The following is a 16,278-nucleotide window of genomic DNA, read 5'->3' on the forward strand; positions in this document are numbered from 1 at the left end:
TTATTGGAGCCCCAGTAGGCCGTGAGGAGGCACGAGCTGGTGATTGAGTTGCAGTTACATGAGGCGAGGCAGGCCCCAGGTCAGGCGTAGCCGGCGCCGAAGCGGTTCAAGGCTGCAAATTCTAGGTCGGGAGGGCAGCAGGCCCGCACTTGTGGGAAGTACGGGAAGGTTCATTCGGGAGTATGTCGACTGAGTACTGGATGCCACAAATGTGGCAAAGAGGGACATTACCCACGGGAGTGCCACCAGCCCGTCCCTACTCCTGATATGAGGATTTGCTATCATTGTCATCAGGTGGGTCATGTGAAGACCGACTATCCGTAGTTAGCTGCCAGACCGGTGCAGGCTCCAGCGCCGGCTACTTTGAGGATCATAGATGGGAAGCAGGGTGGTGCAGAGCCTCCGAAGGCTCGGGGACGCGCTTTTCAGCTCACTGCTGAGGAGGCCAGATCAGCACCAGATGTGGTAGCCGGTATGTTTCAATACTCTTTCTTGCTAAATATATATGATTGTTTATTCTAAATTATTGTGGGTACCTGTATTAGGTACATTTTTAGTGAAGTCCTTGCCTGCCTTGGTATTGTTCGACTCGGGTGCGAGTCGGTCGTTCGTTTCCCCGACTCTCGGTAGCAGACTCGGTCTGCCTTTAGGAGAGCTCGAGTGTTCGTTATTAGTCTCTATTGCCAATGAGCTTGGGGTTTCTGTTTCTTTAGTTTATCGGGATTGCATACTGGAGATATTTGGGATACCTTTTCCGATTGACCTGATTCCCATACCCATGAGGGACGTATGCGTGATTGTGGGGATGGAATGGTTGAGTCAGTTCAGTGCCATGATCGACTGTGAAGGTCAGCGGGTTACAATTCAAACCCCAAGTGGGGGAGAACTAGTGGTTTATGGTGAGGGCACCAGATCGGGTTTCAGATTTTGTTCAGCTGCCAGGGCTCGACAGTATATTCAGCACGGGTGTGCGGGTTATCTTGCGTACATGGAGGATACGTGGGTCAGCAGTCCCTCTCCAGTTTCAGATGTCCCAGTAGTCAGGGAGTTCGCCGACGTGTTTCCGGAGGAGTTACCCGGAATACCCCCAGAGAGGCAAGTCGAGTTTAGGATCGACCTGGTGCCGGGTGCGGCCCCTGTGGCTAAGGCCCCGTACCGACTGGCACCACCAGAGATGCAGGAGCTGTCATCACAGCTGCAAGAGCTGCTAGGGAAGCAGTTCATTCGTCCAAGCAGTTCTCCATGGGGAGCCCCGATACTCTTCATAAAGAAGAAGGATGGATCCCATCGGATGTGCATAGAATATAGGGAGTTGAACAAGTTAACGGTGAAGAACCGTTACCCACTCCCAAGGATGGACGACCTATTTGATCAGTTGCAGGGGGCATCTTGGTTTTCCAAGATTGATTTGAGGTCCGGGTACCATCAGGTCAGAGTAAGGGAGGAGGATGTGGGGAAGACGATGTTCAGAACTCGGTATGGGCGTTACGAGTTTGTGGTGATGCCATTTGGGCTCACCAATGCACCGACGACTTTCATGGACCTGATGAAATGGGTCTGTAGACCGATGCTTGATCGCTCGGTCATAGTGTTCATTGACGATATCTTGGTATATTCCAAGACTCGGGAGCAACACGAGGAGCGTCTACAGGAGTTATTGGGGGTTCTGAGGCGAGAACGGATTTATGCTAAGTTTTCGAAGTGCGAGTTTTGGTTACAAGAGGTTCAGTTCCTTGGGCATCTCGTGAACCAGGATGGGATTTTGGTTGATCCGACCAAGATCAAGGCCGTTATTCGGTGGGAGGTCCCGAGATCCCCCTCCGACATCAGGACCTTTTTGGGTTTGGCAGGGTACTATCGGAGATTTATTAAAGATTTCTCCAAGATTTCTATACCCCTCACTCGTCTGACAAGGAAGGGGGTGGATTTCCGCTGGGGTCCTGAGCAGCAAAGGGCGTTTGAGACCCTCAGGCAGCGGTTGTGCGAAGCCCCAGTCTTGACCCTCCCCGAAGGGGTGGAGGATTTTGCGGTGTACTGTGATGCATCCATCACAGGTTTGGGAGCAGTCCTCATGCAGAGAGGTAGGGTCATCGCCTACACATCGCGGTAGCTAAAGCTGCATGAGTCGAGATACCCCACACATGACCTGGAGCTAGGAGCGGTGGTATTCGCTCTCAAGATTTGGAGACACTACCTCTATGGGGTCCGCTGTAGCATCTATACATACCACAAGAGCTTGAGGTATATTATGGATCAGCCGAACCTGAATATGCGGCAGCGTAGGTGGTTGGATGTAGTCAAGGACTACGACTGTGAGATCCTTTACCACCCTCGTAAAGCGAATGTGGTTGCTGACGCCTTAAGCCGCAAGGCGGCCGGACCATCTGTCCCAACATCATGCATGAGGATATCAGTGGGTTCCACACTCGTGAGCTTGCTCAAAGGAGCTCAGTCAGAGGGTATGCGTAGAGAGAACTAGAAACCAGAGAAGATAAAGGGTGAAAACGCCCAGTTTGAGCAGGATAGTCGGGGATTGATGACCCGTCATGGTCAGGTCTGGGTTCCGTTGGCTGGTGGAGTCAGGCATATTATATTGGAGGAGGCTCATAAGTCTCGTTTCTCCATTCACCCCGGGGCAACCTGTTGGGTTTTGAGCATTCTAACACTCCTAAGTGTACATGCAACCCTAAATACCTTGGATCTATGTTTTCTCTATTATACATGCAAATATGAATATTCCAAGGTATTACCCTAACTAGCATACAATCTTTTGATACTTGAATAATAAACTAGATAGAAATGCAGACCTTGTTGATGTAGCTTAACTCCATGAAGCTCGAGAGCCTAGTGCCCCAAGTGTGACACCTCAAATGGTTCACACAACATCATCAACACTTGGAATAACCATGAAAAGAAGACACTTCATGCTTAAATTGGCTAGCCCTCATATAAGTATCACTAGTGCTAATTTCTTGAGCTAAATGGGTCTTTATATAGTGTGGCTATTAGGGTTACACCATGTAACTCATGACTTTACCCATTCCTTATGCTCCATGGGTTTTAACCTCCATGGAGTATCCATGGGTCACCACATGGGTTAAACCTAACATAAGGAATCTTGGATCATAAGCCCACATATATAAGAATTAACAATTTTCACAATCAATCCCCATATATTTAATTAGTCTCTTTTGATCACTAAATTAAGTCCAAATTAATTCTTGATCAATACTAATTAAATAACATGATTTCATATTAATATATTAGAACTTATAATATATTAATATGTCATAAATGTCCTCTTCTCACAAACGGTCTATCCAAATGTTCCGATGCCATGCAACCCAAATGGACCATGCCGAGTCGGGTCAAGTACATACCAATTATAGTTATGGACTTAGAAACTAATCCAACACAACCAAGATGTACCAGGATTTATGTTTGAGCTATTGGTAGCCATGCATGAAGCGAGAAATTGCTGAGTACGTGGAGAGATGCATGACCTGTAGAATGGTCAAGGCTGAGCATCAGAGGCCACATGGGAACTTGCAGCCTCTTGAGGTTTCTATGTGGAAATAGGAGCAGATCACGATGGATTTCATCACCAAGCTGTCGAGGACGGCAAGGGGTTTCGACACTATATGGGTCATCGTAGATCGATTGACCAAGAGTGCTCACTTCCTCGCCATTCGGGAGGGATCCTCAGCCGAGAAGTTAGCTGAGTTATACGTCTGCGATATTGTCGCACGATATGGAGTTCCGGTCTCTATTGTCTCGGATCGTGATGTTCGTTTCACCTCCCGATTTTGGCAGAAGTTCCATGAGGAACTAGGCACACGACTACACCTCAGTACATCTTCCCATCCGCAGACAGACGGCCAGAGTGAGCGGACCATACAGACACTTGAGGACATGCTGGGGGCCTGTATTATCGATTTTGGTGGGAGCTGGGACTCCTACCTACCTCTCGCGGAGTTCTCATACAACAACAACTTTCATTCCAGTATAGGTGCCCCGCCTTATGAGCTCTTGTATGGGAGGAGATGTCGCACCCCAGACTGTTAGGGTGAAGTGGGTCATAAGGTTATGGGTTGGACCGAGGTAGTTCTACAAACTACCGAGAGGATTCAGTAGATCAGACCAAGACTTCAGATTGCTCAGAGTCGGCAAAAGAGTTACGCTGACCGATGCCGATCGGAACTGGAGTTCTAGGTCGGAGATATGGTGCTCCTGAAGGTCTCACCCTGGAAGGGTGTGATCCATTTCAGGAAGAGGGGAAAATTAGGCCCCCGGTTTATTGGACCCTTTCGAGTAATAGCCAGAGTTGGCAAGGTAGCCTATAGACTGGATCTCCCGGAGGAGCTCAGTCAAATACACAACACTTTTCACGTTTCCCAGTTGCGGAAGTGCATTTTGGATGAGGATGTAATGGTATCTCTGGATGATGTTCAGGTTGACGAGCACCTGAGCTACGTGGATCAGCCGATGGCTATTTTGGAAAGGAAAATGCAAATTTTGCGTAGCAAGGAGATACCGCTGGTCAAGGTGCAGTGGTGGCACCGTAAGGGATCCGAGTAGACTTAGGAGCTAGAGTCCAAAATGAGGGAGCACTACCCAGATCTTTTCGCAACATCCGACTTCGGGGATGAAGTATAGATCAAGTGGGGGAGAGTTGTAACGCCCCGAACCTAGCAGGTATAATTCGAAACCCGCCTTCTTTTGATTATTGTCTTTGACAGCCCTCGAAGAAGTTATGTTGAGTTCAGGGGATAAAGTTGAAACTTTGGGCCGAAGAGGGAGTACGCTAGGCATACATAAGAGTATGTTGGGCGTACTAGGCGCGCCCTAGTACGCTGGGCGTAAGCTTATGTATGTTGGGCGTACTCGCGTCAGCTAAAAACCCTAATGTTCGAGGTTGGGACTATATAAACACCCTTATGGCTCATTCTTTTTCCTTACCTCAGCCTCCATACCTCAGAACGCCCCCAAAACCCTAGTTTGTGGGTGTAAAGTGTGTTAGTGTGCATCTTGAGCCTTGGAGAGTGGAGTTATTGCACCAAGAGGCTAGAGGAGGAATGCAAGGCCTTAGATCTGAAGTTGGGTTACACCATTTGAGCTCCAGAAGGTAAAAATATTGAAACTTTATGCTTATTTACTTTAGATCTAGACATTTTAGCTTTTTGAAGGTTTTTTGGACCCTAGATTTCCCAAGATGATGCATGTAAAGTTCTAGACGAAATAAGTTGTCCTTTCACACGTTTTAAGAGGCCTTAAGTGATAAAAATCAGTCCTTTTTAGCTAGACTTGATCCATGCATGTAATAAGAAGGTCTTAATGAGTTAAGACTATGAGTTAAGGACTTTTTGGACGTCCAAAGTGATAAAGTCCGAAACTTTATGATTCTATGGCATATTTGATCGATGGATCTGGAATTTGGGTTCAAGAGCTCAAACCATTAAGCACTTATGAAGATATTAGTAAAGCCTGCGTACACCCCGGGTAATATCTGTACGCCCAACGTACGTGGTCAGCGGTCCCGATGATGGTCAACGAAGAACTACGCTACGCCCAGCGTAACTGGGAGGTACGCCCCGCGTACGCTCCCTGTTGGACTTTTAGCTTGTGGGCTTTATGCTTTGGGCCGGTTATGGTTCATTTGGGTTAATCCCTTAATGGACTCTGGATATAGTGCTATTTGGGCCAGGTTGGACTTGTAGGCATGTAGGCCCAATAGAGTGATGGGCCCAATTTAATAAATTGGGCCAATATTATATTTGGACATTTTGGGTCTCCTGATATCTTCAAGGTCTTGTTAAGTAATTCGTATTCTTTATCTCTCAGTCGAGGGTGTCAGGTGTAGTAGTTGAAGACTCTCAGTTCAGTTCTGCACTATCGCTAGGTGAGTTCTCCTCACTATACCAACAGGGTCTACGACACTAGGTCGGTCCCTTGGGATTTTATCCCGGAGTTAGTATGTGTTTCATATTCATGATCAGTTAGATTGGTACCCTAGAACCTAAGGTGTTATGCGGTTATGATCTGTTGGATTGATCCCTTGGTAGATAGAATGGTGCTATGCTTAGCGGTTAGGGTGATCTGTGCTTATTGCTTGATTATGTGCTATTTATATGTCGACATACATGGATGGGTTGGGTTGAGGCGGTGTCCTGCTTTGTGTGGTTGAGGCCAACATACCCGGGGCGGTCCGGATAGGTTGTAGGCCCGTAGGAGGCGGTCCAGTCATGCCGAAGGCCTGGTGAGCGGTCCGGATAGGCTGTAGGCTCGTAGGAGGTGGTCCAGTCATGTCGAAGGCTTGGGAGCGATCCAGATAGGCTGTAGGCTCGTAGGAGGCGATCCAATCAGGATGAAGGCTCATTATGCATGTTGTTTGTTATATTTGGATGTTAGAGGTTGGTATTTTGGGGGTAACTCACTAAGTCTTCGAGCTTACATTTTACCGATTATTGTTTCAGGTACCTCAGCTGACCATGGCAAGGCGAAGGCGTGACGTACACTTCCCCGTTTTTATAATTTTGGATTTCTGGGAACTCTAATATGAAAACATTTTTAAAGCAATTAGAACTTGTTGATGTTTGAATCACTTTTATTTGTGTGAAAATGGTTTGGAAAGTTTAAATCTTTTCGAAAATTTTTTGGCTTGTTACACCAAAAATGTAAATTTTAGCTTAATGGGCCAAACATTTGGGCCTCACAGTTTTGGGCCCAAATTTGCGAAAAAAATGAAAGTTTGGGATTAAAAATGTTATTTGACCAAAGTTTGAGTCATAAAAGTAATTAAACCAAATTTAGGGGTGAAAGTAACATTGATTTCTAAATTGGACCAAAAATGTAACTTTTATACAAATTGGGCCGAAAGTGTCATTTTTACAAACAAGGGGTTGAAAAGGAAATTTTCTGCAAAACTCGGCCATAAATGTCAAAATATAAAATTTTGGATTAAATCCGTAAATTTCTAAACATTTGTGGCGAAATTACAATTTTTTATAAATTATTGACTAAAGTGTTATTTTTACAAAAATTTGGGCCTTAATTGAAAATTTGAGGCTTATTGTCCAAGAACATCGTTATTACAAAAAGAATTTTTTTCATAATCCTTTTGGTAAACCTCGAGCTAAAACAAACAACGAAACAATAACGAATGGACGAAATACATCGATAACAATTTTATTAGGCCTATTATTCACATTACATGCCCAATGGGCCTTAAGGGCCCATTCAAGTGTCTATTGAGCCAAATATCTCCATGACATGTTTATTGGGCCTTGCGACCCATTTATATGTTAATTTGGGCCTGATTCATGGGTCACATGTTTGTTGGGCCTTGGTGGTCCAATTACATGCCTATTGGCCCAAATTACCCTCTTACACATTATTGGACCTTTGTGGTACATTTACATGCTAATTGGGCTTGGACTAAAATTCACATGCTTAGTAGGTCGTAACTATACCTTTACATAATTCTTGAACTTCGTATACTTATATACATACCTTTGGATTTGAAAATCTACAACAAACATGTAAACATTGAACATGGTGAAAAACATAACAAACATGAAAGGTTGTGAATCTAGTGAGACATGTCGGTTGTCACCTTTGAGTGTACAATCGTAGCCTGTAGTTATAACCAGAGTTTCCTAGAGGGAGAGCGAGAGTTTGTGTATAGATTTATATGGGGTGATCCCCCACGCCTTAGCTGTTCGCTACAGCTAGACTTGGCCAGTCTAGGGCGACAAAACCTTGAGCAAATACCGGCGTTTGGAAAATGCCAAGATAGGCAATCTATTCATTATCATGCATGGTTATAACGGCTCATATAGAGATCCAATACCAATTCAACATTTCGGAGATTAACCCTTTGATTGTGTCAATACAAAACAACTTAACTAATGATACAAGAACCTCGACATTATTATAAATAAGAAAATATCAGATTTTCTAGGGGAATACCATTATTCAATTATAACTTACTTACAATACAAAGAAATTTAAACTGCAAACATATATGTTAGTGCTATGAAACTCACACATGCATTTATACTTGATTTTCACGTTATTTTCATACATTTTACAGAAAATATCGGATTTTCTAGGTTTTTACAAAAGATACAAAGACTTTTATTCAAACATACTTATGAACTCACCAACATTATATATGTTGACCGTTTTCAAAATAACTTGTATTCTCAGGTAATCATTAAGCAGGAAGATTTTCAAGTGTGTATGGATTTATTTTATGTAACATCACTCATCGTACTATTAATACTTTGAATTTATGTAATTTATAACAATGTACTTGATATTAACAACGTTGGTTGTTATATGTAATGTTGGTAATTAATGTGTTATGTTTCATATATATTCATTGTGATGATAATCCAATTGTTAGTCACACGAGCCCCCGAACGTTTCTGTCGTCTAGTTCGGGGGTGTGACAGCGAGTTGCCTGGAATCTCGATGAGTCGACTAGGGTTTTATGACTCTGCAAGTTGTAGATGAACTCAATGAGTTAGTATGCTGTACTCGACGAGTCGGGTCAACATGGACTGTTGACCTTGACTATTAACAGTTGACTCTGACCAATGGTTGACTAAGTTTGACTTCTGAGGGGCATTTTGGTAATTTATGAATTTATGGATTTGGATCATTGGTAGGTGTTGGTGTTGGAGCCGTATTTGGAGGAGGTTGATACTATCATTCCAAGCTACTTGAGAAGTGAGTTCTCCTCACTATATCAACAGGGTCTAAGGCACCAATGCCGACCCTTTTCAGATTTGTATACAGGTTTATTTCATGATATGCTTATTGGTTTACATCATGGTAGTTAGGATGGTGATATGCTTAGTGACCTAGTTAGGTCAGTGTCCTGGTTTATAGGATGTTGCTATGATTAGTGATCTATTAGATCGGTTTAACTTTATATATATATATATATATATATATATATATATATATATATATATATATATATATATATATGCTATCATATGATATTTATGTGCACATGATTGTTTGTTTGGGGTTGGGTTGAGGCAGTCATGCTTCGTGCTGAAGACCAACATACCCAGGGCGGTCCAAATAGGCTGTAGGCCTTGCGAGGCGGTCCAGTCAGACCAAAGGCCCGACAAGCGGTCCGTATACGTTGTAGGCCCTATGAGGTAGTCCAGACGTGCCAAAGGCTTGGAGAGCGGTCCAGATAGGCTGAAGGCCTGCGAGGCGGTCCAGTCAGACGGAATGCTCATTTTACATGTTGTTTGCTTATATGTTATTGATATGTTTTATGGCGTTGGTATTTTGGGAGTAACTCACTAAGCTTCGAGCTTACATTTAACGATTATTGTTTCAGGTACTTTTGATGATCGTGGGAAGGTGAAAGCGCGATCGTACAACTCGTCATATTTTATGATTTTATGATTTGATTCTGGGATACTCTGACATTATACTATTTTGGGAACAAGTTTTGTAATATTCATTGGTTTTGAAATGTTTTAAAAACTTTAAATTTGGCATGATTTTCACAGGTGTTACAGTATATATTAAGGTAATGATTAACATGATTTAAGGAAACATTTTTAGTTTGAAAATACACGTGGTACTCTCAAGTGTTTTGCGGACAAAATAAATGTGTGGTTGAGATTGATATTCTCATTCTCAACCTTTCTTTCTTAATTAAACCCTCATATATATATATATATATATATATATATATATATATATATATATATATATATATATATATATATATATAGAGAGAGAGAGAGAGAGAGAGAGAGAGAGTTAAGATCAAATAATAAGGAAAATTTTGGTAGGAAGGTAAGAAATTTTTTATATACATATTTTCTTAGGAAAAAAATGAAATTAATCATTAGATGATTCAAAAGTAAGATGATTCACAAGAAAAAAATCCGAAAAAAACACTTTCATGATTCATTTTTAGGTAAATCAAGAAAAAAAAATTCATTTTTATGACAATTTTAGTGAATATCAACAAAATCATCGTAAAAATGAATCATTGAAATGTTTTTTCGGGATTTTTTTGTGACTCATGTTATTATTGATTCTTCTAATGATTCATTTGTTTTGTTCGCCAAAAAATTAAGCCGAAAAAAAATTTCTTACCTTCCTACCAAAATTTTTTTTACCGAATATATATATATATATATATATATATATATATATATATATATATATATATATATATATAGAAAGAGAGAGAGAGAGAGAGACACACACACAAGTAGATTAATGCGAAAACATAAATAATATGCGAAAACAGATTTTATCTTTTAAAAACAAAACACATGTACTTTAGAAATTAAATTTATTAGCAATAAATTAAAGATAATAAGTTTATATCGAAGGGTGTTATGGTAATATAGATTTAAAGATGCTTTTAACTACTGTTTTTTTTTCACGTCCTTAACCGCTTTTAAATTCAAGTTTTCATAATAAAAATGTCAAAAAAATATGCTTTGTTAAATATGAAACAATTTCTCATGTATCATCGATTATCATCATATAGTTCAAAATTTGGATGAAATCTTGTCCCAAATATAAGATTGATGTGGCACAATCTCTTAGGTTTTCCTTGTTTTCGCTTTTCCGCAAATATTTTGTATTTTCGCATGAGCTCTCTTATAAATGATTATATGGCAGTTCACTTGAGATTAAAAAAAACTAGAGATCTTGAGAGATTCAACATCAGCCACATATTTCTTATTTGCGGCTCTAACGCTCCAACGTACCGGCAGCAAGGGGTACGCCTAATCATAAATGATTATATGACAGAGAGGTATAATCATATATGATTATACATGTTTATACGTATATTCCTAATCATAAATGATTATACATATATGTCTGTTCACAGATTGAGTAATCATATATGATTATAACAGTTGGTGGTAGAAGAGGTGGTGGTGACAGAGGTGGCGGGGGTATAAGTGAAAGAGTTGAGAGTGGTGGGGTCGACTGATGTCAGACGTGGTGGTGGTGGTGGCGGTTGTGGTGGTGTGGATGGTGGCGGAGGAAAAAGGAATGCACGACGCTATATAATCATTTATGATTATAACAGGTATGTCGTGCCGGTACGTCGGAGAGTTAAAGCGGCAGATGTGAAATATATGACTGAGATTGAATCTTAAGATCTCTATTTTATTTTTAATCTCAACGGAACCCTCTCTCTCTCTATTGGTTTAGATTTTTTTTGAAACAACAAACTATTCTATTCCTAATCTAATCTTAAGCACCATCTATGTCTCATAATGAGACTTAAACTCATGACCTCTCATTTGAGAAATTCACTCCTTTTAGGCCCAAGGCCCTTTATGCTGTTGGTTTAGATGATGATCTAAATATATATGATTTCAAAATAGGATGTTAGTGAATAAATCTATTTATATTGAATAATTAGTTTAAGGAAAAAAAAACTCAAAAATTCCGATCTCCAAAAATCCTAACCCAAATTTTTTAGATATCCAAATCCATAATTAAAATACATATCTGGATAATAAAATCCGACAAGAAGGAAACATATTTTAAAATGAAAATATTTAATAAATAAAAAAGCAACGCCCATCAATAAGCAGTTGCAAGCAAAAGGCTACTGCGCTTTCTCACGAACTTCCGCAGCGAAGCCGCTCTCTCTCTTCTCCGCCATTGTTGAAACGCTTTTTCTTCATACATAAGTTCTACTTCTCTATCTCGTTTGATGCATTGAATCAACAAGGTGTCAACAACAATGGGTATATGCTTGTCAACTGAATCGCCACCAAGGAAAAACCATTCGAAACGCGTCACAAATCAATCAACTACATCAGCCAATAGCAATTCAAGCAATCGATGGTCTCGCGTTCGATCTCTGTCTAGTAAGAGAGAGAAATTCGATGATGCTATGATTCATGAACATGCAATCGCTGCCGCTCTCCTTTTCCAGCAAAATGGCGGTGTTTTGCCTTTTGATCGATCAACTTCTCTCCGGCATCCTCCTGGCTCTGCGAACTCCAAACGTCATAATCCTCTCCCTCGGAGTTCTAGTACTAGGCCTAGATCGGTTGCTGATCCTCTGCTTCCTCCTCAGCAGCTCCTTAATCAGGTCTGCTTGCTGTCTCCGATTATGATTTTTGGTTAATTATACGCAATTGATGCTTATTTTGATTTTAATTCACAAACATTATGATATTCCGATTGTCATTCCGGTGAAATTAGGGAGATTCACTTGAGAAACAACCGTCAAATTGCCAAAACATGCAGATCACTGCTGTTCACGTCTTCTTTCGTTTATTCATTTTGTTGATCTTAAAACTGTATCAATAGGTCAAGACGTTTTGGGGCAAATTAGCGGATTTTGTAACTTGTATGTTGTTTTGTAGTTCTTTCATGATAAAATATCTGGTTTGAGATTTGTCGGTAGCACAAATGTCCACTTCTAATCCTGTTTTTTGTCATTACCTGAGCCTGTAGATTCTGTTCGGTGTCCAAATAACTAGAACTTTGGGGCGCTGAAGATGTAATTTCTTTCTGGTTTCATCAGAAATAGGAACCAGAATCAGCAAACAAAGATAAAAGTGCTCATTTGGTTTATTGCTAATTAAATGTTTGTGTTAGGTAGTGCAAAAAAGTATGCAACTTTTTAATCTAAATATCTAATCAATATAATTACTTACCTACCTGTGACTCTCATAAATGTTTTGAATTATGTATATGTGTGATTATTTGGTTGTCTGTAGGACATTCTGTTGTCTTTCCTGATGTTAAAACTTAAAATTTAAAGTTCTAGTTACATACTTACATACAGATCATTTATTAGTTTAAAATGGCTTATGAAACTTACTCATACTTAAATTCTTGTTCTTGTTCACAGGATCTAAATCTTGATGAACTGGAGACAAGCCACATAGTCCTTGTTCATGGAGGTGGATTTGGAGCCTGGTGTTGGTATAAAACAATTGCACTTTTAGAAGAATGTAAATTCAAAGTTACTGCAATTGATTTAACTGGTTCTGGAATCGATTTGTTTGACACCAATAGCATCAAAAGTCTTTCACAGTATGTAACACCACTCATAGATTTCTTTGAAAAGCTCACAGATGGAGAGAAGGTTGGTTTCTTACTTTCTTATGATCTTATCCACAAATTCACTTATCTTTTCATCTCTTTTTTGTCTCTTACATGTGTAATCCAAATCATTCTTTTCAATTGTAGGTGATTTTGGTAGGCCATGATTTTGGTGGATCATGTATATCATATGCAATGGAGCTATTTCCATCTAAAATTTCAAAAGCTATATTTATCGCTGCTTCTATGTTGAAAAGTGGTCAAAGTACTCTTGATATGTTCTCACAAAAGGTTTGTTCCTTGATATATAATTTCTTCTACCCTTTATTCTTGTTTTTGTTATATAAGTTTTAAGAATATTTCGAAATATTATATTATATAAATTATATTTGCAGGAAAATACAAATGATCTCATGCGTAAAGCTCAAAAGTTCATCTATACAAATGGGAATAATTTGCCTCCAACTGCAATTGATCTTGACAAAATGCTCTTAAAGGACCTTCTATTCAATCACAGTCCTCCCAAGGTATAGCTCAATACTACTGTATTTGAAATATATTGGACTATGACTGTTAATGAGACAAAAAGACGTAAACGCCCTTATCATCCATCATCTAAAATATCCCCAAAAAGTTGATTTATACAAAAATTTATTGCCCTTATTAACACATTGTATATACACAATAATTGCTAGTGATTAGGCATGCCGTTATGCTAACATGCTCCTTGCCATTGTGCTAACCTACACTTAAATAATATAATCTATAAAAATGACATGTTTAGTCCTTATAGTTTTAAAATGGAATAATTACATGTTTTTGTCCCTATAGTTATATACTATTGTATTGTGGCCATTTTAGGTTAATTACAATTTTCGTCCTTACAGTATCAAATATTTTTTTTAAATAGTCCCTGCTTCCTGTATTATAAAATATTTGTAGAAATGGTCCCTGCTTAAATGGAAAATTACAGAAATGGTCCCTATGTATCATAAAACTAGAGAAATGGCCCCCTTCTAATATGGAATTCCCAGAAATGGTCCCTATGGAATAGTGTATTTTACAGAAATTTTCATGTTTCTTAAAAATGGTTAATCTCATAAAAGACCTTATATTTTGTGTTTTTTTCCGGGTTAAATCTCATCTTTATTTTTTCTTGAAAAATACCTTATAGGTTTTCATTTTTTCCGAAAAAACCCTCAACCTTCTAAATGTTTCCAAATAAATCCTCAACTTTTTTAGTTTTTCCTGAAAAAAAAAACCCTCACATTCTACAACTTTTTTTTAGAGAAAAATGACTAAAAGGGCCAGATCGGAAAAAATAAAAAAAATGCAAGGTCTTTTTCATGAGCAAAATAAAGTTGAAGTCTAACTCAGAAAAAATACAAAATATAAAGTCTTTTATGAGATTAAACCCTCTTAAAATTACAAAATTGATCCCTACATTTTTTGAAAATCTCAAAAACGGTCCTTATTTAATTCAAAAATTACAAAAATTTTATTCTATTCCAAATGATGTCGAAAATATAAGGTTAAATCAATCCAATTATCCAAATTTGTGTGAATGGGACATTCAACGTTTCATTTTTCCTTTTTTAAAAAGCTTGGATATACAGTGACTCAAAAAGACGTAATTACGTAAATACCCTTGTTGAGAAAGTTGATTTGTACCAAAAAAAAAAAAAAGTCACTGACCTTTTCGAGATTTGATCCAGGATGTCGCATTAGCGTCTGTTTCGATGAGGCCGATTCCATTCCCCCCAGTTCTAGAGAAACTCTCTCTTTCCGATTCCAACTACGGAAAAGTGAGAAGATTCTACATAGAAACACCTGATGACAATGCCATTCCAATCGCCTTACAACAAAGCATGATAAACCAATCCCCACCTGAAAAGGTATTCCGTATCAAAGCTTCTGATCACTCCCCTTTCTTCTCAAAACCTCAAGCCCTACATAAATTACTAGTCGAAATCGCAAAACTCACATAAAAAATTTAAAAAAAAAAAACAGCACATAAGACATAACCATGAAAACTGAAAAGTAACATTTGCATAGGTAGAGCATGATTTTGAACGCCGTGTACATTGTGTTTTACTTCAAATTTTAAATTCATAAATTAAAATAAATCATGTTGAATTTTACGTATGAGAAATTGCTAGAAAATCAGTAATTTTTTGTAGGTAATATTCGTTGGGTTATATTTCTTTGCCTTTATAATATGTAATAATAAGAATATGAAGTAAGATTGAGATATAGATGGTAGGGATTATGTTTATGTAAATTTGAATTAAATAATTTCATTTGGTTTTTCTTGCTATTTTTATTCCGTATGTAATGTAGTTCAACGTTTTATCTGTCAAAGAGATTACTTTCACATAAATAGTAGAGTAAACTACACGAATGGTCCCTATGGTTTGGGGTAATTTGTATGTTTGGTCCCTAACTTATTTGTTTAACTCGGAAGGTTCCTAATGTTTGTTTTTGTTGCGCGTTTGGTCCTGGTCTTGCAAAAAAAGACTATTTTACCATTGAATTTTTAATTTATTTAAATAAACACACCCCAACCCCACTTCCACCTCACATTATCTTACCTTATCTATCTCATCTTATTTAAATAAATTAAAAAATCAAGAGTAAAATAGTCTTTTTAGGTAAGACATGGACCAAGTACAAAAAATAAAAACTGTAGGGACCTTCTGAGTTAAAAAATTAATTTAGGGACCAAATGTGTAAATTATCCCAAACCATAGGGACCTTTCGTGTAATTTACTCTAAATAGTAAGATTCATATTTATTTTATTCATTATAAAATTCAGAAAGTAAAAAAAAGTATTAAAAAAAATCATTTAAAACCGAAAATAGAATATTTCTCTCCTGAAGCTTGTCTCCGCTATATTATATTTATCTTCATCTTGGATTTTTGTATTGATAACCGACAACCTTACAATAAACACGTAGACAAGCTTGCTTTTGTATTAAAACATTTTCTTTTTATTTACATAAAATTCCAATACTATTTTTCGGAGTCTCTACTCTCTAAGTCCTCACACCCACAAATATATATAAATATAATGTTTATGAAACAAAATGATATATTTGAGAGAGTAACTTATTCGTTGAAATGTAAGTCTACATAACTTTTTAAAAAGTTAGCATAACAACATAATTTTTTTTTTGAAAAACAAACTAGTTTTGTTGTACCAA

General features: G+C 38.5%; 1 protein-coding gene across 1 annotated transcript; it reads left to right on the plus strand.

Moving 5' to 3' along the window:
• The first annotated feature begins 11,586 nt into the window (after positions 1-11,586).
• On the plus strand, positions 11,587-15,391 carry LOC111919484 (putative methylesterase 11, chloroplastic). Its single transcript, XM_023915037.2, has 5 exons — positions 11,587-12,112; positions 12,881-13,117; positions 13,222-13,365; positions 13,470-13,601; positions 14,790-15,391. The coding sequence occupies exons 1-5, from the start codon at positions 11,759-11,761 to the stop codon at positions 15,060-15,062; spliced, it is 1,140 nt and encodes a 379-aa protein (XP_023770805.1). The 5' UTR covers positions 11,587-11,758; the 3' UTR covers positions 15,063-15,391.
• Positions 15,392-16,278: the final 887 nt, after the last annotated feature.

The sequence above is a fragment of the Lactuca sativa genome, chromosome 4 (genome assembly GCF_002870075.4).
Source record: "Lactuca sativa cultivar Salinas chromosome 4, Lsat_Salinas_v11, whole genome shotgun sequence".
NCBI classification, from domain to species: domain Eukaryota; kingdom Viridiplantae; phylum Streptophyta; class Magnoliopsida; order Asterales; family Asteraceae; genus Lactuca; species Lactuca sativa.